The 25706-nt window shown below is 41.0% G+C and overlaps 1 protein-coding gene across 3 annotated transcripts in view; it reads right to left on the bottom strand.

Moving 5' to 3' along the window:
• SIDT1 (SID1 transmembrane family member 1) overlaps positions 1-25706 on the bottom strand; it is a 164125-nt gene that overhangs the window by 95205 nt on the left and 43214 nt on the right. For all 3 annotated transcript variants that reach the window (XM_043994831.1, XM_043994829.1, XM_043994830.1), the window contains exons 2-4: positions 22468-22589; positions 21597-21767; positions 5927-5972 (exon numbers count right to left, since the gene is read on the bottom strand). In XM_043994831.1, coding sequence (XP_043850766.1) covers positions 5927-5972; positions 21597-21767; positions 22468-22589 — 339 coding nt within the window. The remainder of the gene's footprint in view (positions 1-5926; positions 5973-21596; positions 21768-22467; positions 22590-25706) is intronic.

Below are 25706 nucleotides of genomic sequence, written 5' to 3'. Positions count from 1 at the left end.
TATTTCCCTAATCAGTATCACCTGTTTGTTGTCTAATTAATTCCCAAACAATAAAAGCTAATCCCTCACTGATTAAAGCTCAGAGGCTTCTTTTTCTTAGTGGTCTGGGAGATATAAAAGGGAAAAGTTAAAAGGGGAGTTTAATGCTCTTATATCCAATTTTAAATTTCACAAGGTGAAATTAATAAAGTCAAGGACAAGAGAATAGAGAAAAAGAAAAATGGATAATCTCCTTGGCTTTAGCAAAGGCTGTCTCAAAACCCAAATTTGCTTTTAGCTCAGCTAATTCAAAGAGCTGGATTTTATTAACTTACCACCAGGGGTCCGTAATTTCTATGGTAGCCAGTCTCCAGTCTGCTCTGAAAGTTCCTTTAAGTCCAGAGAGAGATAGCTACTTCCTGTTGGGGTCCCTTTTTCTACTTTTTTCTCCCTCCCCCAAAAGGGGAGGTCCTTCAAATTGTGTGGTTGAGACTGGTCCTCTGTTGATGATGCAGTCCATAGCTTCTGAGGACATTCCTTCTCAGGGTTGGCCAAATTAAACTGGGTTTAACAGGGTGGGCCAGGTGTGGCTCAAAATCTAATCATTTTAAGTGGGTATTTAGTAGTTTCTCATTCACACCCAATTCAAACACTACTAGATCAATCAAGTTAGACCCCTGGGCTCTGCCAAATTCCATTATTTTATCACACAATGATCCAGCACAACCCCAAAGGACTCATGATGAAAAATGTGATCCACCTCCAGATAGAGAATTGATGGACTCACAGTGCAGAATGAACCATATTTTTTTTCTTTTTCTTGTTTTTTTTTCCTTCCAGAACATGACCAATAAGGAAATATGTTTTATATGATTTCATATGTAAAATGGACATTCTAATTCTTGCCTTTTCAATGGATGGTAGGGTTGCGGGGGGAAGGAAAGAATTTGGAACTAAAACTAAAAATAAATTTGATTTTTCATATGTATCAGAGAATCTTGTCTGATTTTGATATTTATGTGGGAGATATCTTCTGTTTCAATTGCTGAGGCAGCTTCACCTGATAGGAGTTGAATGGTAGTCTTGCCCTGTTTGGGACCCTTCATCCTCAGTTTGTTAGTGTTTCGGTCCCTCAGGGAAAGGATGTGAGGCCCAGATGATAAAGGCAACTTTGTTAAACTCCAAAGAAAGGGTATGTCACTTAGTAGGAGAATATACAAAGATTCTACTCCAGAATAAGTCTCTGTGTATATCAAAATTGGTGGAAGCTCCAGTGAATTTTTCTTTCTTTCTTTCTTTCTTTCTTTCTTTCTTTCTTTCTTTCTTTCTTTCTTTCTTTCTTTCTTTCTTTCTTTCTTTCTTTCTTTCTTTCTTTCTTTCTTTCTTTCTTTCTTTCTTTCTTTCTTTCTTTCTTTCTTCTTCCTTCCTTCCTTCCTTCCTTCCTTCCTTCCTTCCTTCCTTCCTTCCTTCCTTCCTTCCTTCCTTCCTTCCTTCCTCTCTTCCTCTCTTCCTCTCTTCCTCTCTTCCTCTCTTCCTCTCTTCCTCTCTTCCTCCCTTCCTCCCTTCCTCCCTTCCTCCCTTCCTCCCTTCCTCCCTTCCTCCCTTCCTCCCTTCCTCCCTTCCTTCCTTCCTTCCTTCCTTCCTTCCTTCCTTCCTTCCTTCCTTCCTTCCTTCCTTCCTTCCATGAGGCAATGAGGGTTAAGTGACTTGCCCAGGGTTACACAGCTATTAAGTGTCAAGTGTCTGAGGCTGGATTTGAACTCAGGTCCTCCTGAATCCAAGGCCAGTGCTTTATCCACTGTGCCACCTAGCTGCCCCTCCAGTGAATTTCTATAGGAGAAGGAAATTTTCTATATGAGGAGGGAATAATACTCAGCAAAGAGGAAGTCTTTGGTTTGGTCATTTATTCTTATGCAGGGAAGACCTGTAATTCCTATCTAGACAAAGAAGGAGACTCTCAGTGAGGAGAGTCTAACACCAAATGTGTTGTTGTTCAGTCATGTCCAACTCTTTGTGACCCCATTTGGGGTTTTCTTGGCAATGGCACTGCAGTAGTTTGCCATTTCCTTCTCCAGCTCATTTTACAGAGGAGGAAACTGAGGCAAACAGGATGAAGTGACTTGTTCTGGGTCACACAGTTAGTGTCAAGTGTCTGAGGTCAGTTTTGAACTCAGGTCCTCCTGAATCCAGGGCCGGTGCTTTAACTACTGCGCCACCTAGCTTCCCAACACCAAAAGTACTCAGGGAGGTGGGCAGCTGGGTGGCACAGTGGATAAAGCACCAGCCCTGGATTCAGGAGGACCTGAGTTTAAATGCGGCCTCAGACACTTGACACTTACTAACTGTGTGACCCTGGACAAGTCACCTAACCCTCATTGCCCTGCAAAAAAACTCCAAAAAGAACAACAAAAAAAGTACTCAGGGAGACAAATGGCCTGGTCCTGGTGAAGAGATGCTAGGAGAATATCTAAGGATAAATGAGGATATTGTCTATGCAGAGGAGACTAGAGGAGCTACTCTCTGAGTGGAGGGTTAATAAGTAGCCACTGGGGGTGGCTAGGTGGCGCAGTGGATAAAGCACCGGCCCTGGATTCAGGAGTTCCTGAGTTCAAATCTGGCCTCAGACACTTGACACTTGCTAGCTGTGTGACCTTGGGCAAGTCACTTAACCCCCATTGCCCCACCAAAAAAAAAAAATAAGTAGCCACTGTAGGAGACATTGGAGAGAGTATGCAGAAGACACTACTGCTCACTAGATACCAAAGACAATGGATGACAGTCAAAAGCAAGGAACAAGCCTGCCACAGAAGGAAGCCCACAAAGACTCGTAGAAGTTGAGAGCAAGCTCTTTGGGTTGATTCATAGAATTCACCAGAATGACAGGAGTTTGTGCTTGGGTTGTAAGTGACCATGAGAAACACTCAGCACAGGGCCTTGCTCATGAGACTTGACTATACTACAACTCAGCATAGAATAGATGATTCATTGATTCTTATTTTCTTTTAATTAAAACTTTCTTTAGCTATATCATGGCCTGTGTGTGTCTGCAAATAATCTATTGCGTAGTCTAGTCAAGAGATTTTCTGCAGGGTTTTTGGAGATTTAGGCCAAGAGAAGACTCAAAAATAGCTTAGGCCCCTTTGGCCATGGGTGCCTCAAACCATGAATGCAGAGATTTAGAGCTATATCTCTACTTTTAGGATGCATTTACCATTTATTTGAAGTCAGGTCCTTATAAATTCAACCTACAATTATAACTCTGTTCCTATGGTAAAATACCATCTGCCTTATAACTGAATTTCTAGGAATTCAATATGGCAAAAACCAGGGACTATATTCAATTAGGTTCAAGTTACTGACACAAAAGCATTTTTTGTTAGTGCTGTGATAAAATAAATTAAAATGCTTTCACTTTTGTTTTATTTGAATACTTAAAATTAAAAATTTTGTCTTTATATTTTGAAAACAATTGTAAGGAGGAAACTAGCAAAATTGCTATAAATCAGTAAATAAAGCATTTGTACACGTGGAGAGACATAGGAGGATGGGTGTCTGCTGGCAGACTAAATTACCTGCCATGTAGCTAATGGAGCCCCTAAGGGCTGTGACTGTGTCTGAAACAGAAGTCTCCCATTTTCTCATCCCAAAGGAGAAAGGAGAGCTGAAACGTCAGGAAAGGCATGGGGAATTCTGGCATAATTATACTAGGAGGCTCCAACACCAGGGCAGTGTGATGGTGTGGGAAACGGGTTGCTGCCTATTCCTGCCCTGACCTCTTCTAGCAGAGAGACTTCAGCATCGTTGTGAGAAGAAGCAGGAGGCTGGGCCTGCTTTCTGTCCATGCCATAGCCTCTGTGCTTAAGCAGCTTCAACTACAAAATTAAAAGGGGCTAGGAGAAAAAAAATGCTGCTCATGCGTCACTTGGGCTAAGTATAATCCAGACAGCAACAGTGTGCCCATGATGCTGTAGAGATAGAACTTTCATCCTTTCTTCCTCTTCCTCATATAATTTCTAGGGAGAGATAACTCTGTTTTTATCAATCCTTGTTAATTAAAGTCTGTTTGGCTTTCTGTTTTACCACTTCCTTTAAAAGAAACTGGTTTTCAAGACCATATGGTTGTTATTATTGTACTGATTTCTGTGTGTCCTTGGTGGGAGGGGTACAAATGAGTGGCCAGTTATCTAGGAAGAGAGATAGATTTTTTCATAACTGGTGAGAATATTTCCAGAATAGAGGCTTAGAGAGAGATTGAAAGGATATTTTATGGATACATATTTTATAACTTCCCAAACATAAAGAACAACTGAGTAGAGGCAGACCAAAAGAAACTAAGGCATAACTTAGCTTTATAATAGACTCATTATTAAAAAGTGTTAGATTTATAAAATGTCAGATATAGGATGAGAGGAATACAAATTAGAGTTTAGTGATCCTAGGAGTAATAAGAAATTGTAACAGTTAGAGAAAGACTATTGCCTCATTAACAAGGAAACTGGAAGCTCAGAGAGAAACTATCAAAATGTAGGACTTTTCTTTTAAAGACTTCTTGTTGATTCCTTGCCACTGCAACTACATCAGCTAGATGTTTTTACCTACAAGGATTAGCCCATTTCCACTAAGATTGGCACACATCCCCTTGTAATATCTAGCAAAGGGAAGAAAGTTGTGTGTCTATCCTGTTTCCTATCACCCTGTTTCCTTAATTTGATCATAGAACACTTCGGGCTTAAATTATATTGACAGAACTCATAGGTACTATAAATATTCTCCAGACATATAATTTCACATTTTATATTTTGGAAGAAAAATATTAATATTGAAATATTCATATAGAATCCCTAATTTGAGATCTGCAGAGTTTTGCAGGATACCATTTGGAAAACTCTATAGAAAAGAGGATAAATAACTAGGAAAGACAAATATAAATATCAAACACTTTATACTTTCTTGTATCAATTTGTGTTAAAGTGTATCATGCTACAAAATTTTGAGTTTATATATTAGTTACATGAGCTTCAGCTATTTTAGACAATCTCTTCCTTTCTGGTTGCCAAGTATGTGGACTATTTCGAGCTATTTTCCAAGAGTCATATGGGAGAAGGGGCAAGCCATGAAGTCAAGTCCTAATTAGGTGAGCTTTTGAATGGATGCCAGGCTACCTTTCAAATGAGTCCCCTAAGATGGATATGTCCAGGTTTGGAAGTGATCTTGTGAGTTTGAAAAGCCAGGAGACTCCGGTCCCATCATCTGCAGCTAGCTGGTGGCAAGGGAAGATTCTAGATCTGGGAGCTTGGCCTCTAACAAGAGGACTGGATGTTTTATCAACTCAGTTGTAAGGACAGTGCCAAGCAGAGGTGAAATAGAAAATACCTACAATTGACAATACTGACTGCTTTATGTTCTGATGAGGTTTAAATATCAGCTTCCCAGAAAATTATAACAGTAGTTCTAAGTTGTTACTGAATTTCATTTTAATCATTCTGCCAATGAGAAATGAGATTATTATGCGTAAAAATAAATTACCTCTCCCCTATCTGATTAATATTGTATATTCAGTATTCCTAGTTTTGGGGGAAGCCTACACACAAGTTACCTAACTTTTAAATAATTCCCTCCCCCCAGGCCACCTGATGAGGGGATTTAATGAGCCAAAGAATATGAGAAAAGGGAGTCTAGTGTCAATAATTAGAGGAAGGCTCCTCTCAGGACTGAACCTGACCTAAACCATATGCTTGGGTTCAGGACAGTGTATGGTACAGTAACATTCTGCAAATAAGTAGCATTTCTTCTACTTTATATTAGTTCCTGAAGTAAGGTTAAATTCTCTGTCCAAAATTCCAGAAAGTGAATAAAGAACATGTTGACTTCTCTCTGACATTATATATAGCTTTCTTAATTTGCAACAGTATATGAATAATAAGTATCCCTCAGAAATGTAACTTACCTGAGGTTGTGAGGGGCTGGCAGTGAAATGAAAAGCAACATTTGTCCTGTGAAATGGAAGCGGGAAAAGGAGAAAGAAAGGAACATAAGTAATTAGGACTGAATTTACTCATGTAAACAATCACTTTAAATTATAACAACAAAAAATAAGACATTGTTTTTTGGTGCTTATACATGGATCACTTTGCCCTAGTTGCTTCAGTTCTCCAGAACATATACATATGGGCAGGGGTCAGATAAGAGAGCATTTTTTTTTTTTTTGGTGAGGCAACTGGGGTTAAGTGACTTGCCAAGGGTCACACAGCTAGTAAGTGTTAAGTGTCTGAGGCTGGATTTGAACTCAGGTACTCCTGAATCCAGTGCTGGTGCCTTATCCACTGCGCCACCTAGATGCCCAAGAGAGCATTTTTGATGTCTTTTAAAGTACCCAGGGAATAATACATAATAAAATAACAGAGGCAGCTTGGTGGTGCAGTGCATAGAGTGTTGGGCCTGGAGTCAAGAAGTCCTGAGTTCAAATCCAACTGCAGTCACTTGTTAGTTACATGACCCTGGGAAAGTCACTTTACCTCTGTCTGCCTCAGTTTCCAGAACCAACCTTGTAAGGTTGTAGTGTCAATCTAATGAGATAATAATTGTCAAAAGCACTTGGCACAATGCCTGACACATAGTAGGAATTTAATAAATGTTTATTCCCTTCCCCTTTCCCTTCCCTATGTAAATCATAATAATGCTCTAGAGATCACTATATGTATGTACAGCCCTATTCAAAGTCTTCCTATCACTTTTGCCTTAGGATTCTCTGCAAAATTTGAGAAATGGCTAGCTTAGTCCTCTTGCTAAGGTAGATGATGATGGCAGATGATATGTGTGTGTGTGTGTGTGCGCGCGCGCGCGTGTGTATGTGTGTGTGTGTGTGTGTAAAATTCAATCCAATTAACATTTGTTAAGCAGTTACTTTGCTCAAGACATTGTGTTAGCCAGTAGCGTTAACCAAAACCAAAACAAAATAACCCCTGCCCTCCAGGAGCTTACATTCTAGGAGAGTGGTAAATGAATACAAAATAATTTCAGGAGGGAGAGAAAGTGCTCCTTTCAACTGAGGTTATCAGGTGAGGTTTCCCATAGGTGGAGGCACTGGAGCCTGAGTTTTGAAGCAAGCCAGGGATTCTGAGGTAGGGTTACATGAGGATGGAGTGCATTCAAAGGATAAGAGAGCCTATGCAAAGGGATGGAAAGAGGAGATGCCACATAAAGACCAGGGATCCATAGACCAGTTTAGTTAGAATGCAGATTCCATGAAAAGTAATAATATGAAATAGGTCTGGAAACATAAGATGGCACAAGAGTTATGAAAGGCTTTAAATGCCAGGCTGAGGAATTTGTATTTTGTCTTAGAAGTTACCAGGACCTAGAAGGCAATAATAATAAACTAGAGATTTGCTGGAGACAAGTCCAGAAGGTCAACTGGCAAGTAACAACTACTTCTCAAGTCTATACATAGAGAGGCAATGGGATCCTCCCTCCATGATGATCAATCAAGTCAAGTCAAGAAGCATTTTTTGGGGGCAGCTAGGTGGCACAGTGGATAAAGAGGGAATTTCACTTATAGATACACACACAAAATTTCCAATAAGTCCTTGAAACATGTGGTGTAGGGGTACAGAAGAATTTCCACACTGGACAGTTTGATTGCTCACCTGAAAGTAAAGGGATAACTTCTACTGAACCCCAGGTCCTTTAGCCCTGTTGAAAGCCATCTCATCGCCAGACTTTCCCTCCAAGAGGGAAAACTTGATTTTGTCTTTCCTTTCCTTTTCCTAATTATCTTTGGCTTTTGCAAGCACTAAAACAGGTAGTAACCTATGGTGATTTTGTAAAGTGATGTCAGCTTATTAAATTGTGTGGCCATGAATTTGGGGTATGTAATTGCCAGGCCCACCAGTCATGGTAGGCCTTTTCTCTCTCTTTTTTTATTTTTTGGTGAGGCAATTGGGGTTACGTGACTTTCCTAAGGTCACACAGCTAGTAAGTGTCAAGTGTCTGAGGCTGGATTTGAACTCAGGACCTCCTGAATCCAGGGCTGGTGCTCTATCCATTATACCACCTAGCTGCCCCAAGGCCTTTTCTCTCATGAAAGCATGTTATTTCCAGATTGTCCAAGAACTGTGCCTCTTGGATTTTGCTGATGCTCTTTAATACAAGGCACAGAGGAATGTACCCAAAAGAATAGTGCTTGAGCTTCCCCAAGTCATTAGAGAACTATCCACAATCGTGAATATAGATGAATGTGCCAAAAGTAGCCTAGTTGATTTGCTGGGGACAATGTCTCACTAGGATGTGGGAAAAAGGACAATCTATCAAAGAATGTTGGTTCTTTGCCTCCCTCTAACCATTTGATATTGTCACAGGAATTAAATAGCAGATAGGTGTTAGATAGACAAAGTATTAATTAGTTAAATGAACTTTAAGGACATGCTGTGTTACTTCTTTATGAAATGTTAAGGAGTTCTCCCTGGAACAATTAAAGGGGTAGCCTACCACTGGCTAGCTAAAGATTGGCCATGCCACTGAAGGCCCTTAAAAAGAAAACTTTCCAAGACTGTGTAGGCAGGAGGCAGGTTTGTGGAATGTAATCTATGTCCCTTTGTATGGAGGAAGGAGATAGAAACAAGACATGAGTGACAAGAGTGGAGAGGGAGAGAGTGAGCTAGCAGGAAGTATTTCTAAGAAGTGACCCTTGGCAGCTAAGTAGAGAGTCAGCCATGCATTCAAGAGAGCTCTTGTAGTCATGAGTCAAGATGTGGAGAGGAGTAGGCCCAGGGAGCCCAAACTGAACAACCTGCCCATTGAAGACTAATGATTGGAATGATGCCACCTGCTGGAGACTTACTGTAGGAAAGCTCCAACATGAGGAGAGGGCCTCTGAGGACAGGACCGTGTGGCTTTTCTTGGGCGTCAGGAAGTGATGGCTTGTGGGAGGAAGAAGGGGGAGGCTGGTGCTCTGACTTGCTCTCTTTCCTGAGGACTCTGGTGGAGAAGGGAGCTAGAAATGTGTTCTCTCTTTAATAGATAGATGAATCTAGGCCTTTCTCTCTCCCTTTACCAAATTCTTATTCTCCTTAATAAATGCTTAAAAGTCTAACTCTTGCTAAAGCTTATAATTTATCAGTGACCACTCATTAGATATTTTAGACAGCATAGCTAGAATTTTAGCCCTTACAAGACCCTACACTGAAGGGAGAGAACACTATAAGAACAAAACACATGACATGGGGCACCTTAGTGCCAAAAGATCTGAGCTGCCTTGACCACATGTGCTCTCTAGATGTGTGCCAATGTATTATATATCTCTGCCCACTCTTCCATTCATGCTGTGTGTATTTGTGGGAGAGCTTCTGTGGGTTTGTGAAGGTAATGTTTTACAGCTACTGTTCTTGGGACATCGTTCCAGTAAGTGCTTTACTTTGGGTTAATTGTTTCTACTGGATGAGTATTAAAGGTGAGTGGAATATTTGGTGTATGTGAGTTCTAGTTTTAGGAAAGCAGACCCACTGAGTACCCTAGAACCTCAGGTGGTTACCCTCCTAAGGACCCAACTGGCAATCTATGAATGTAGAGTTGGGAATGCAGCCCCAGAGAGAGTGCTACAACTTAATTTACAGCTATGGTGTCCTACCAATCAAATTGCATAAGTATTTCTTAAAAATGGACTTGTAGGGGCAGCTAGGTGGCTCAGTGGATAAAGCACCAGCCGTGGATTCAGGAGGACCTGAGTTCAAATCCAGCCTCGGACACTTGACACTTATTAGCTGTATGACCCTGGGCAAGTCACTTAACCCTCATTGCCCTGCAAAAAAAAAATGGACTTATAATTATATTTACATAGCAAACTCCCAGTGATGAAACTGCCTTTATTGCTGTAGGTGATCAGCTGTTCCACAAGTTAGAGAGCCACTTGGGGACTTGGGGGTTTACGCAACTTCTCCATGGTCACAAAGCCAGCATGTACCATATGCAGGACTTGAGCCTGGGTCTTCCTGCCTTGAGACCGGCTCTCAGGCCACTATATTATGCCGACGCTCTTTAGGAAACCAAAGAGTTAACTTGATAGAACTAGACAAAATAATAACAAGATCCATCTAGAGGAACAAAAGGTCAGGAATGTCAAGGGAAATAATGAAAGAGAAAAAAGAAAGAGAACAGGTCATGCCAGACTAACCTTATTTCCTTTTGTGATAGTCACTAAACTGGTAAATCAGGGGGAATGCTCTAGACACAGCTGAATTTCATCAAGGTATTCAATAGATAAAGTATTTCATTTTATTCTTGGGAAGAATGAAGAGATAGGGGCTAAATGATGGTACAGTTAGATTAAATACTTTGGATTCAGTTCAATGGCCAAACTCACAGGGTAGGTAGGCATGAAAGGTTTGACCTCAGCTTGAAAGAGGTCTCCAGAGGACTCCCCCAGTGATCTATATTTGACCCTGTTCTGCCCAACATTTTCATCAATAATATGGCTAAAGCTATAGACAGCATCCTTATCAGGTTTTCAGGGGACATAAAGCAAGGAAGAAAAGCTGACATGCTGACTATCATTAGGACCCAAATGGATCTCAGAAGAAGAGGAGAGAACAGTAGGCCAAATCTAATAGGATGAAATTTAATAGAGATAAATATAGTTTTACACTTGGGTTCAAAAGACTGACTTCACAAGCACAGGATGGCAGGAGGGAAGTATGTCTAGAAAGTAATTTGTTGAAAAGGATTTTGTGAGTCAGGGATGTGATCAGAGCCATAAAGGTAATTTGATTGAGGCAGCAAGGTGGTGCAGTGGATAAGGTGCTGGGCCTGGAGTCAGGAAGACTCATCTTCCTGAGTTCAAATCCTGCCTCAGACACTTACTATCTATGTGACCCTGGGCATGTCACTTAACCCTGTTTGCCTCAGTTTCCTCATCTGTAAAATGAGTTGGAGAAGTAAAAGGCAAACTACTGCAGGATCTTTGCTAAGAAAACCCCAAATGGGGGCGTGAAGAGTTGGACACGACTGAAACGCCTCAACAATAAATAGTCCAGCTAATAATACTCTGCCCTGGTCAGATGATATCTGGAGTGTTGTGTTCAATTCTGGGAACTATAGTTTAGAAAGGACATTGATAAGATGGAGATTTTTCCAGAGGAGGCTAATCAGGATAGAAGACATCTGTGGGTCTATGTCTTATGAAGTGATTGCTTTAAGAAAGTGGGGGTCACAAACCTGGAAAAGAGATTTAAAGAGGCAGGGTAGGAGGGCTATCTTCAAGTATTTCCTTGAAGGATGGTCATATGGAAGAAAGCTTGGACTTCTTTTTAGCTTCAGAGGGTAAAACTAGGAGCAATGGATGAAAGTGTCAAAAGGGGAAGTTTAGTTTAATGTCAGAAGAAACATTATAATGGTTTGAGGTATCTAAAAGTGGGATGGGCTGCCTTAAGAAGAGGGAAGTGGGTTTCCTCTCATGGGAGGTCTTTGGTCAAAGGCTGGATAACCACTATTAGGTGTGTTATAGTGGGGATGCCTGTTGGACATAACTTGGACTAGAAGACTGGTGAGGTCCCTGACGACTGAAATTCTGTGATTCTAATCCTGAGACTGGCCTTTTCAGCCTGGTACAATCTAATAAGGCTTTTCTGATGACACAGCTTTCAAGAATCCAGGATCTCCTCCATATCATGTTTTGGTAGAAATTAAAATGTTTAAATGAAACATTCTTTTACAAAGGGTATAATGGAGGCATTTATGTATAATAAGATTTTTATATTTGGGAGTTGAGTTAGGAATGAAAAGAAATCAAGTATTATTCCTAAGTGTGGTGGCACTTTAAAAAAAATTAGTAGTAGACTTATCTGGCTCCACACACACAAAAAAATAGTAGTAGACTGAGTCACATTGGCTCACAGATAATGGGATTATTTTTTCTCATTCTTTTTCTCTAATCAAAATTCCCTTTCATCAGCTACCATGAAGTGCAATTGGGAGTTTCAACCCTGTGTCGTGAAAAGAAAATAATGTCTACACCAAAGTTTGCTTTGTACATCTGATCCAGTGATCATAGCTCTGTGTTTACACGGCAGGAGTTCAGAAAACCCCAGCATTACCCTTTCCCTGGAGCACTCAGCTCAACCACCTGAGCACTGCCCTTTTAACAGAGTTTTTAATGTTGGTAATGTCATCAAATGTTACCCAGGCAACAGAGCACTCTTGACTCCCTTCTGCCAGGCTGTAGGAATGATGGAGAAACTGATTTTCTTGGCAAACCTGAATCACCCTGGTATTTCCGGGAGCAGTTTTATCTTGGCCAGAAACTTGTTTTTTAAAGCTTTGGTTGACAACCTTTGATTTCCAATTATTTCTCTGTGTGAACACACATATATAATTATGAGGTTCCATTTTTTACTCCATTATTTTCCTAAGCATGACATGCATAAATCCAGGAAACATGTTGTTTTCCTTAAGACCACCCCACTTCTGCCCTCCACGATGGCTTATGATAATATATAAAGTATAAACTGATTGCTTTGGCCCATGGCAATATGTAAACATTACCCATTCCTCACCTCTCTCTACAATAGAGAGAGGAAATCTTTTTTATAACAAAGTCCATTGTTAGAGGGAAAATATGAAGAGCTCATATAATTTTTTTTAATTTAGAGAAATATAAAATGTTTGATTCTCTTGCCACAGTTCCATATTATGGCTAGTGTGGGAGGAGGTAAGGATGAAAGAAGAGAACAAGGAAAGGCTAGGCTATCAGTCTAAATCTGTAATCAATAAGCCTGCTTTTTTCTGGTGTTCAACCTATTAAACGATACTACTGGCTTATGAAGAGGCAGCTTAGTACAGTCCAAAAAAAAAATGGTGGATTGAGTCAGAGGACCCATGTTTAAATATTGGCCTTCCATTTATTATCTGTGTGACATCTACCCACACATACAATCTGTTGCCAAGTCTTGTTTCTATCTTCACAATACAGTTATCCCTTCCACATCATGGGGGCTAGGGGCACAGTGCTCCCACAATCTGGAAAATCCACATCCAAGTTTTTGGCCCTCCCTTTGTACTAGAGAAGTCCACATTTTTCCTTTTTCTTTTATGGGGTGTTTGCAGTCCATTGTTGTACAATTTTGGTTAAGTATTTGGTCATAAGCTCTGTGTTGTCTGCTGGCCTTCACATGTCATTTGTGGCTTCCCCCAAACTCCCCAAGATTTCCCATTTAATTTCTTTTCTTTTTTTTTTTTGTGGGGCAATTGGGGTTAAGTGACTTGCTCAGGGTCACACAGCTAGTAAGTGTTAAGTGTCTGAGGCCAGATTTGAACTCAGGTCCTCCTGAATCCAGGGCTGGTGCTTTATCCACCCTCCCATTTAATTTCTTATGCTGACCTGAGATATAGTGAAATCATGATGGAGAAAGTCCTGATGTGGAAATCTCTCTCAGACATATCCCTTTCTCTCCATTCACACACTGCCATCTTGGTTCAGACCCATACCACCTGATGCCTGGACTATGCAACGACAAAAGTTGATTGGTTTTCCTGCCTCAAGTATCTCCCCAAGACACTCTGTTCTCCACTCAGCTGCCAAAATGCTCTTCCTAAAATACAAGTCTGACCATGGCACCCTCTCCCCTCTACTCAGTAGACTCCAGTGGCTCTCTTTAGGATCACATAGATAAAGCTCTATTTGGTTTTTAGAACCTTCACAACCTGTCCCCTTTCTATTTTTTTCTTCTTATGCTTGGCTCCCCTCCCCCTGCTTGATGACCCAGCAACAGTGGCCTTTTTGATGTTCCATGCACATGACTCTACTCTATGAGTTCTCACTGCTGTGTCCTCCTGGCTAGAACGTTCATCTTCACCCACCCTCTTTCCTGGTTTCCTTGGCTTCTTTCAAGATTCAGCTCAAATCCTAACTTCTGGGAGAGGACTTTTCTGCAATGCTTCTGTCACCCTGCTCCCTTGGATCCCTCAATTCCCACCCCTACTTCCTAGTGCCTTCCTTCTGATATTATCTATTATTTATACTGTAGAGAGCCTATATATACATTGGAGGGGGGGCATGTTGTCTCTCCCATTAGAATGTGAGCTCTTTTAGAGCATGGGCCATGTTTTTGCCTTTCTTTATATCTCCCACTCAGAAGAACTTGTTCTTTTTTCTCCCTTAGCTCCCATGCCTCTCCCATATACATGTTGGTTTTTCATATGTTGATGTTTCCTGCTTAATAAATGCTTGTTGACTGACTCTGGGAAAATTACTAAACCATTCCCTCTAAGTCCTTCATTTTCTTGTCTGGAAAATGAGGGGGTTAGACCTTATGACCCCGAAGGGCTCTTCTATCTCCAAACTTAGGAGCCCATGGAATATGTTTCCCTAAGCAACTCACTAATAGGTGATAACTTAGACAGGATACTAACTTCATTCTTTCTAGAGGTGGAAGAGGAAGAAAGGAAATAAGCAAAATATTAAGCATCTTCTATAGGTCAGTCACTGTGCTAAAATATTTACAAATATTATCTCATTTGATCTTCACAACCCTGGGAGAGAGGTGCTATTATTATTTCCATTTCACAGTTGAGGAAACTGAGGCAAGAGAGGTTATGTGACTTGTCCAGGGCTACACAGCTAGTAAATGTGTCTGGATTTGAATTCAGATCTTCCTGACTCCAGGCCCAGCACTCTATCCACAAAACTGTAATGATAGGGCAATATCCTTTCAACTTTTCAATAGAGGCTATAAATCTTAGTTTAAAACCAGAGAACTATTTTTAACTATTGTGATGGGCATTTCTGAGCCTGAGACTCTTTATCATTAGAACCAAGACAGAGAGGTATCAGTATGAAGGGGAATGAGTTCTAGATAAGTACTACTCTGCTCTACTCACTAGCAGTGTGATCTTAAGGGGGAAGGAATGGAATAAGCATTTATTAAGCACCTACTTATGTGGGTGAGACCTTGGATAGAGTGCTAGGCCTGGTGTCAAGAAGACTCATTTTTCTGATTCAAATGTGGCCCTACTTTCTAGTTGTGTGACCCTGGGCAAGTCCCGTAAGCCTCTTTGCCTCAGTTTCCTCATCTGTAAAAAATGAGCTGGAGAAGGAAATGGCAAACCACTCCAGGGTCATAAAAAGTCAGACATGACTGAAAATAACTGAACAACAACAAAAATTTACTATGGAACATTTACAGATATTATCTCATTTGAGCAGTATAACAACCAGGTGCTATTATTATCCCCATTTTGTATTTGAGGGAACAGGGGCAAACAGGATAAGTGACTTTCTCAGGGTCACACAATTAGAAAGTGTCTTAAGTAATTCTATGGACCTTAGTGAGAGTCCAGTAACCTTTGACTACCAGGATTCTAGAAGTTGATGCAGGCATATCTGCCTATATAGAAAAGGGCTCTGAAGTGTCCAGGACACAGCTGTCACTAACCTTGTGAAATAATATCATCAGTGATTATTGGGATAACCTCATCACAGGTAAGATCTCATCAGCCTTGGGACTATATACTACCCTCTGACTGTCTCATTGGAGGGTGGGTGGGGTCATAAATTCCAAACCTTAGCCCAGATCTCTCCTCATTCCTCACCTGGCCGTACTACCTTGGGACTTTTCTAACTGTGATTTCTCCACTAGATTCCCACATTCAGTACCTACCCACTGCCCCATTTTTCATCTTTTTGTGTTTTGTCTTTCCCAATTAGATTGTAAGCTCCTTCAGGGTAGGCACTATTTTTCTTTTTCTTTTTTGTATTTGTATCACCAGAACTTACCACAGTACCTGGCACATTGTGGGTGATTAATAAATATTTATTGACTATTATTTCCTGGCTTTGGGGTGTTCTGCTCTGTTGAAGATCCCAGGACAGATATTCAGGAAGGCCACCCAGGTAGCTTGAGTTGCTCTGCTCTGCCAAAAAGAGGTCTCATTTGCTTACTGGTAGAGAAGGATGAATGTTTAGGGGCATCTGACTGCCAAGGTTCCATAACTTTTGGCATAGTTATGTCTGAGAGACTAAAGAAGGAGACTAATTTGAGACTAATGCCATCTTTGAGGGAGATGGATTTGAGTCATGACCTGGAGTTCTTAAAGAGATGCAAAATCAGTGAAGGTGTCATTTAGGATTGTAGCTTTCTTTGATTTCGATGACCTCAAGATCTAGTGTCATGATTAACTCTGTGATGTATGCTATGTCTAAGATCTCTTGTAGCTGACAATATAGGCTAATGCATGAGGCTTTCTACACACACACACACACACACACACACACACACACACACAGAGGAAAAGTCACCCATGTGGATAACCAGTGTTGCCTGATATGCACTTCCTGTCTTCCTTGCTCTCTCTCCTACTATTGATATCACATAGCTGCAAGGAATAATATAAGTGAAGGGAGAAGGTAATAAGCACTTATATAGCACCTACTATGTACCAGGCACTGTTATAAACACTTTACAAAAATGATCTCATTTGAAGCTCACAACAGCTCTATAAGGTATGTGCTGTTATTCTCCATATTTTATCAGCTGAGGAAACAAACGTTAAGTAACTTTCCAGGAGTTATATGGCTAGTAAGTGTTGAAGGTTGGATTTGAATGCAGGCCTTCCTGACACCAGGCCTAGAGCTTTAATCACTGCCCCACTTAAGCTGCTTCAAGTCTGGTTTATTTCTGATTGCACAAAGTACAGAAAACAGTATCTGAGAGTGAGAAGGCATATCCTGTACTCTTTTTTTTGGTAAGGCAATTGGGGTTAAGTGACTTGCCCAGGGTCACACGGCTAGTAAGTGTTAAGTGTCTGAGGCAGGATTTGAGCTCAGGTCCTCCTGAATCCAGGGCTGGTGCTCTATCCACTGTGCCACCTAGCTGCCCCTATATCCTGTATTCTTGATGGTAGTAATATTTAATTTGCTCATTTGTGACATGGAGGGATATAGCTAGATGAGAGTCTACCCCAGTCCTAAAATGCTATGATTCTAGAATTAAAACCTCATTTGATATACAATCTATTCCCCTGTGGCCGGGATTCTCACTTTCCTCATCTTCCTGCTTCCTTCAAAGTCCAGCTCAAATGACACTTCCTACATGAGGCCTCTCTTGATTGCCCCAGTTGCCACTACCCTTCCACCTCAAATTATTTTTACTTTCTGTATATTTTATATTTATTTATATGCCTGCATGCTGTTTCTAGCAAATAAAATGTAAGCCTCTTGAAGGCAGGGTCTGTTTTACTGTTTTGTCCTTGAATCCCCAGTCTTGGCCACAGTACCTGGTGGCATACAGTTGGCACCTAGTAAATACTTTTTGGATGAATAAATGTGTATTCTGCTCTGCCACTGAAAAAACCCAGATTGTTTATCTTGGGAGTCCAATCATGTAATGAATAACATCAGTGCTAGCTTACACTTCTAGAGTGTTTTCAGGTTTACAAAGTATTCTCATACCTTGCATTAAAGTTAATGATGTTAGTTGATATTCCTAAGGGAACACACATACCAGTTTGATTCAGAAATGGTTCTCTCTCTGTTATAGAAAAGCCAGTTCATCTTTTCATGCTTTGTTCAAATGTCTTAGATTCTTAATAGTATAAGTGGGGGGCAGCTAGGTGGCACAGTGGATAAAGCACCGGCCCTGGATTCAGGAGTACCTGAGTTCAAATGCATCCTCAGACACTTATTTCAACTCCTATCCTATCTAATTCTCTTTCTTCCTTTTTCTCCTCTTCACTAAGATATTTTTATGTGTATTCCTATGAGTTAAAAGGTAGGAAGCTGCCTAAAGCATGGAGAGGTAAACTGAGTGGTAACTTGCTCAGAATCACATAGCCACAATGTGTCAGAGACAGAACTCGAACCCAAGCTCTGAGGCCAACTCTAGCTATTACACTACTATTATAACTCTAGTGTATTACACTACACTACATAGCCTCTCTCTTGACAATATGTAAGCTCCTTGAGGGCAGGGACTATTTAATTTTTGTCTATGTGTCCCTAGCTCCTAGCACAATGCCCGACACATCATAGGTACTTAATACATGCTTGCTGATTGTCTTTCTTCCCAGTCACTTAACTATGATTATTGCTGTGCTTCACCTTCTTTTAGGTGACTTCAGTGAGAGTAATAATGGGCTCTTCTGACTCATCTGCTTCATTCTGGATCAAAAGTCCCTCCTGGCAACTTATCTGTAATTCTATTTTGAGGATTACTTAGCACAGAATCCTAGTATCTAGAATTGGGAGGAATCTCAGTCCAACCCCCTCAGTGTTCTGATGCCTGGAAAGAATGACTCGCCCAAGAAGCAGGAGCCAAACCCTGCTAGCTTTTCTCTTAGTTCCTGGCTTCTCTTCCCCACTCTCTTCCTCTGGCAGAAGAGCTAGAGAGCAGCAGATATAGAAACATCCCATCTCCTTCCTTTGAGATCCCTCATCCAAGATCTTTCCTCTTCCTTCTTCCAAAGTCAATAGATACTAAATGTCCAGCCACCTGGGACATGGGAAATACTTGTGATTAGGTTGCATTTTAACCATAAAACATTTTTCTGTCATTTTTTTCTTTGCATGAGTTCATGAAACAAATATTTATTGAGCTCCTCCTGTGTGTGTGCCATGACTATGCACAGTGCTAAAATACAAAGAGGTATAACTAAAACTGCCTTGTTCAAATGTCTTAGATTCTTAATAGTATAAGTGGGGGGCAGCTAGATGGCACAGTGGATAAAGCGCTGGCCCTGGATTCAGGAGTACCTGAGTTCAAATGTGTCCTCAGACACTTGACACTTACTAGCTGTGTGACCCTAGGCAAGTCACTTAACCCCCATTGCCCCGCCAAAAAAAAAAAAAAGTATAAGTGGGAGAATGGAGAAATTTTCCTGAGAGAGTTAAACACGAATTTCTAAGAGTTATTATCTAGGGAAAAAAGTACCTAATTAACCTATGATGAAATGACCCTTCCCAGGGACTGGGGAGTGAAAACATGTGGCATCACTGAATGCCCAGGCATGTTTTATTATCTTTAATGATGTAACAACATCTAGTCTTCAGGATCCACACCCAGGGAGGAGGGTTCCAAACACTCTGACTTGTACTTGGAAAGTGTAGGATCTTGATCTGAAAACATGACAAGGGCCTCAGTCTCTCTTGAATCTAGGGTGTGTTTGTCAGCTCAGCTAATAATGGAGAGCTCATGGGAAAGCTCATCCGGCAGCACAGGTGCATAGGATTTAAAACTGGAAGAGAACTTGGAGATGATCTAGTTCAACTCCATAATTTTATAGGTGAAAAAACCAAGGCCCAGAGAGGTTGTGACTTATCCAAGGTCATTTAGGCAGTAAATGGTGGAGCAAGGATTTGAACCATTGACTCCAAATCCAGGCTTCTTTCCATTATGACACAGCTGCTCCTAATTCAGAGTCTGCGGGTAAGTGGGTCTGGAATGAGAAGCCATGTGATGAGGACATGGAGGCCAAAGCTCAGAGGGGCCAACTGTGCATCCAGACCAGCAGGCCTTGATTCTGACACAGGTATGTGGAGTGACTTACCTATCCAGGACCAAAGCAGCCACAGAGATTATACTAGTACAATTTGCTTCAGGGAGCAACAGGGCATGCAGACAGCTTCAAAAGGGGATAAAGCATGGAGATGATCTAGAGTCAGGGTGAGATGGTCACAGCTAAAGCTCAAAACTGGGGACAGGGAGAAGTCCTTTTGCATTTCAGTTCTGAAAGGGTTCTGAGAGAGAGGTGTCCTGAGGATGGCTGAGGTTGGGGCTCTAACGAAGATGGATCCCCAGACTCCCATCACACAACTGAGGACTAGAAAAGGAGATGCCAGAGGGCTGAGGAACTGTAACCTCACCAGCTAACTTCATGGCTGTAGAGCTAGAGCAAAGTTAATATCAATACCAAAACCGAGAAGAATTTGAAGCAGGAGGAAACTAAGAAAGAGTAGGCTGGGGGCAGCTAGTTGGCGCAGTGGATAAAGCACCGGCCCTGGATTCAGGAGGACATGAGTTCAAATTGGGCCTTAGACATTTGACATTTACTAGCTGTGTGACCCTGGGCAAGTCACTTAACCCTCATTGCCCCGCCAAAAACAAAAAAAAGAAAAGAAATATAGAAAGAGTGGTCTGAAGTAAATCAGTGTCATCAGGTGGGAAGTTGGTGGAAGCCAGTTGTTCCTCCTGACCTATTGGGTTCAGGCTGTTCTGTTTTTCATGGCATCAATACATGTACTTATTTATATTTCCTTTTAAATTGCTCTATATTTTTACCTTGACAAACTTAGTATGGAGATGTTATTGACTGGGGAATAGATAATTTTTATGGTTTCTTAGCAAAGAATTAAGTTTTTTTGTTTTTTTTGTTTGTTTGCTGGGCAATGGGGGTTAAGTGACTTGCCCAGGGTTACACAGCTAGTAAGTGTCAAGTGTCTGAGGCCGGATTTGAACTCAGGTACTCCTGAATCCAGGGCCGGTGCTTTATCCACTGCACCACCTACCTGCCCCCAAGAATTAAGTTTTTATGTTGTTGTTTAGTCGTTTAGTTGTGTCTGAATCTACATGACCCCATGGACTTTGTCTTTCTTGGCAAAGATGGTGGAGTGGTTTGCCATTTCTTCTCTAGTGCATCCCCATTTTCTAGATGAGAAACTGAGGCAAATAGGTATTCAATGACTTGTCTCCAGCTAGCACGTTTCTGAGGCTGGATTTAAACTCAGATCTTCCTGACTCCAGGCATGGTATTCTATCCATCGCACCACCTAGCTTCCCAATTTTCATACAAATGGCATAAATGATTGGATCCCGAGCTAAATGCTTTAAACCTCAGCTAACCGTGCTTGGGGAAATCCTAGGCAATTGGTTTAAATTGCTATAACCATTGAGGTAGTAGCAGTTACCTGAATTATAGGGATAAAACATGGGAGGAATAAACCAATCTCTGTAGGGTTTTCCAGGCAAACCCAAATTTATGAGTGACAAATGTCACACAAATGTTTTATAATAATCTATCATTAGGATTCTTACAGTCAATACTTCCTAATTACACCCCATCTCCCATCTAATTAACTTCTGAAGCAACAAAGACAGATTACGTGACATGTCAAACATGTGATCTTATTTGGAATGGCATCAGACGCTTACAGATAAACTATATGTCCCTTTAGAAGTCATGTTGATCTCACTATTCTACTTGGTTTCCACTGTTTTCCTACTGTCAGGAGGCTGAGACCTGGCTCCCCAGCTGTGGGGTCTTAGGTTGCTAATGAGGGGATGATTTAGTTTTGGAAAATTGAAACATTTCTTTCTTTCTTTCTTTTTTTTTTTTTTTGGCAGGGCAATGGGGGTTAAGTGACTTGCCCAGGGTCACACAGCTAGTAAGTGTCAAGTGTCTGATGCCGGATTTCAACTCAGGTTCTCCTGAATCCAGGGCCAGTGCTCTATCCAGTGTGCCACCTAGCTGCCCCCCCCGAAAGTTGAAACATTTCTATGAAAACCAAAACTGAAGTCTACACACACACACACACACACACACACACACACACACACACACACACACACACACACACACTCAGACACAAGATCCACCAGGCAGAGAAAGAGAGGAGGACTTCAGTGAATCCTGCTTACTGCAGCTGGAAGCTCTTGATCCTGGTAACCAGCAGGTTGTACTGGGCCCCTTGTGGAGCCATGGATGCGACATCTACAAATATGAGTTGCTCTGAAGGTCTTGTTTCGTTGGTGGGTTCAGAAGGGCACAGTGTTCGGCTCACTTCCTGGTAGTTATAGGTTCTCTGGTACCTGTGGGCCCCGTTGCAAGGGGCCAGGGGGAATGCAGAAATGAGAACAGTAAGATTCAGCAAATAGGCAGTAAGGAAAAAAAAATCTATCCAATTTTACTTCTTCCAAAATACATTTTTTTTCCTTTAGGTTTTACATTTCTGACTGAAACATAAGATGAGACTAATGTCATGAGGGTGAAGCTTAAAATAAATTAGGGGAAGTTAGGAATACAAGTCTTGTTCAGGCCTGTTCTGTACATTAGGACCATACCTCCTTATTCTAGCGATTTGCTGGGTTATACCTATAATCCACCACAACAGCCAAGTGGTATGGTGGCCCTGATGCAGCAGGCACTCAGGACATACACTCAGGATCTCCTTACTGGTATAGGCAGTATAGCCAGAGAATGAATCATTACCCTCATCTGAGATACAGGACATTTTGAAAAAAAGTTTCTTTCAGGGTTCTGCAGAACTACATAGCTTTCATGCACATCTGAAAAGTAAGCAATGGAAATTTGAAGTTGGACAGACAGGAAATACGATTCTCTAAGTCTCTGTAGACCCAACATATTTGGACTCGGCATCTATAAAGAGGTAACAACCCAGTGGTTTTATCTTACTTTCCCTTGCAGTGAAGCCAACTAAGGTTTCTAAGGTTTAGTAGTCAGTGGAGGAAATTGACTGCCATTATCCTCTAAGGAAGAAGAATCACTTACAGTCCTCGGAAGAGCAGAGGGACCTGCCAGGACAGCACCCCTTTTTGCTGGCGAACCACAAAGAGGACAGGATACTTTAGGTCCTCAGATGAGCTGTTCACATATACCCGCACGGCATCCACCTGTGGAAAGAGGCAGAAAGAATTTGAAAAGCACTTCTTCCTCCTCAGCCTGTGTAGTCTAGAACAAAGTGTGTTAGGCCCAGAGGTGGGAGACCCAGGCTGAAATGCTACCTCAGACACTTGTTGGCTACGTGGCAAGTCATGTAACCCTGTTGATTGGGCCTCAGATTTCTCATCTGTTGAATGGATACACGAATATTTGTACTACCCACTTCATCATATTGTTGCAAGGAAAACACTTGACAAACTTTACAATTATATATAACTGGGAGCCATGATTGCTGAAGAGTGTCATTGGCAATTGAGCTGCAGCTAGAAACCTTTTGATTGATAATGCTATTTTAAAATTATTTATATTGATCTTCTTGGCCCATTTTTCCTTATCTACTGTACACATAGAGAGTTAACTATACTTTGGGAACTTTTCAGCTTGCCCTTGGATCATGGAAAAAGAGAAAAACTCTCTTTGTAGAAAGAACTTTATCTTTTTGAATGGATATTCAGATGTCCGGAGAGTAGCTTCTAATAGGCTATCCTTTATGAAGGATGGATGGTGGGGGGTGGGGGTGGGGTTAGACATAATTCTGGTTCCATTATAACAAATTTTGATTTCTGCAATAATTTGAATTTTGCCAAACTAGACTTGATTTCCTAACACAATCACTCTCCTCCCCCCTGAATTTGGTGCTTTGAAATTGAGTCCTTGCACAAAGCATTTTTCACTGGCTGTCCTTCAAACCTAGAATTCTCTCCCTCCTCATCCCTGCCTCTTGGCTTTCTTCAAGTCCCAGCTAAAAATTCATTTTGTACGAGAAGTCTTTCCTTATTCCCCTTAATAGTGGGGCCTTCCCTTCATGGATTATCTCCAATTTATTCTGTATATCTCTTTTGTACATGGTTGTGTCCCTCATTAGTCCCTAAGCTCCTCAAAGGCAGGAATGGTTTTGTTTTTTGTTTTGTTTTATTTGGGGGCTTTTTGCCTTTTTTTGTATTTCCAGTGCTGAGCATAGTGGTTGGCTCATAGTTGGTGCTTAATAAATGTTTGTTGACAGAATGACTGACTGACTAGAATAGTGGGAAGCGTGTTGAATCTGGCCTCTAGAAATCTGCTTCTTTATCTTAACTCTGACAAGCTGTGCAACTAGTTAGGCAAGTCATTTCCCTTTCACAAACCTCAATTTCCTCATCTGTAATAAGAGGATAATAATACTTGTGCTACCTCATGGAGCTATTGTGGGGAATGGGCTTTCTAAACCCTAGAGGGCTTTATGAATTAAGCTAGTAAATCCTTTCCCATTTAATAGGTCTTTTCTGTCAAAATGATGGAATGATAGTAATAATTGATGATGCTTCAAAACATAGCATTTTAAGCTTCAAATACATTGAGCTCTAAAAAAAATTGAGGATGTTGAAAAGCTGGACATTGCTCCTTGAGAGCAAACATCAAGGTCAAATTCAACAGAAATCAGGAGCTGAATCTGTGGGCTCAGTTGGAGGGTATTTATTAATCACCTAATATGTACCAGACACTGTGCTAGGTGTTGGGGATGGAGGTCCAAAGAATGAAGCAATCCCAACTCACAAGGAACTTGCATTCTGATGGGAGAGACTACATATACAAGGACATATACAAATGTATATTGCATAAATATAAAGTTAATAAGTATAAATATGCACAAAGGAGCTCAATACAAGATAGCTTGGAAGGGAAAGCAGTAGCAGTTTGGGGAATCAGGACAGACTTCCTGAAGAAGATGGTACCCAAGCTATCTTTTTTTGGGGGGAGTGAGGCAATTGGGGTTAAGTGACTTGCCCAGGGTCACACAGCTAGTAAGTGTTAAGTGTCTGAGCTGGATTTGAACTCAGGTCCTCCTGACTCCAGGGCCAGTGCTCTATCCACTGCACCCCCTGGTTGCCCCAGTCTTAGAAATTTTTGTGACAGTTGTGAAAAAAACAGATATGCTATTAGACTCTTAGTGAAGTAGTGATTTGGCACACTCTTTTTGAAACATCTAACTGGGCTTCCAAATAAGCTTAGATTTTTGCTGTGGTTGCGCCACTGCTTATTGTGTGATGGAGAGAATACTGATAAGAAACAGTGGGCCTGTATAAGGGTCAGAGTTTCTGGTGAAAGAGATGCATATGATTTGGTTGCTGCAAACCTGTAGGGGAAGCTGGTTTCTCAACATACCTTTGCTTTCCAACTTGCTTCCCTAGAGACTCTGGAGACACAACTTCTCCTAGGTGGTGGGGTGGGAGTGGGTGATTAAGTCTACTCTCTTGATTGAACTGAGGTCTTACTTTGATCCCATCTGAAGAACTCATTTATTCTTGTGTATTTGCACTGTATTTTAATCTGTGTAATTTCCTCCAATTTCTGTTTGCTGTTTTGCTTGGATAAATAGGTTTACTTACTATTTGCTTTTTTGTAATGATCTTTTGTGTAACTAGCATTCAGGAAGGAGTGAAGGAAACAGCAAAAGTTTGGGTATACCCTCCCCCTTAAGAGTGGCCAAGGAAGCCAGTTTCCTTTTGAATCCCTAAAATTGTACTCTTAGACCAGCAATATTTAGGGGAGCAAATAGATGTAATTCTATTGTTAACTCACATAGTTTTTGGACTATTTATAAACTTTAACTTAGTTGTTGGTATTCTAAATGTGAGATCCTTGTCCAATGACCAATGGGTGAACATACTCTTGGAAGAAATAAATTGTATCAATTTCAATATTCTCTCTTTCAACAAAGACAGAAGAGGGAAGGAAGTTGTGGCAAATGTGACGCATACACAATAGATAGTTTGTGTGCTCCATTGTTATTCCCAAGTGCAAACCAGGAAGGTCCCATGAAAGTTAGTTGGACCTCCAGGGCTGGACTTATGGGAAGACACCGGCAAGAGAAGTACAGGGTAGTCAGGTATGTATGAACTGCAAATTGCATTAGAGAGCATATCCACATGGATAAGATTATAGATTGGTAGGATTTTTTTTCTAATTTTGTTTGACAGCTTTATTGGTAGTTATTATGTTTACATTTAAATTTTTTTAAAGGAAACAATACTCAAATCACATAAAAATAGGAGGTTTCTTTAGAAATGCATTTATTACACTCAGACAAC

The sequence above is a fragment of the Dromiciops gliroides genome, chromosome 3 (assembly GCF_019393635.1).
Source record: "Dromiciops gliroides isolate mDroGli1 chromosome 3, mDroGli1.pri, whole genome shotgun sequence".
Lineage (NCBI taxonomy): Eukaryota > Metazoa > Chordata > Mammalia > Microbiotheria > Microbiotheriidae > Dromiciops > Dromiciops gliroides.
This window is presented reverse-complemented; position numbering and strand designations above follow the sequence as displayed.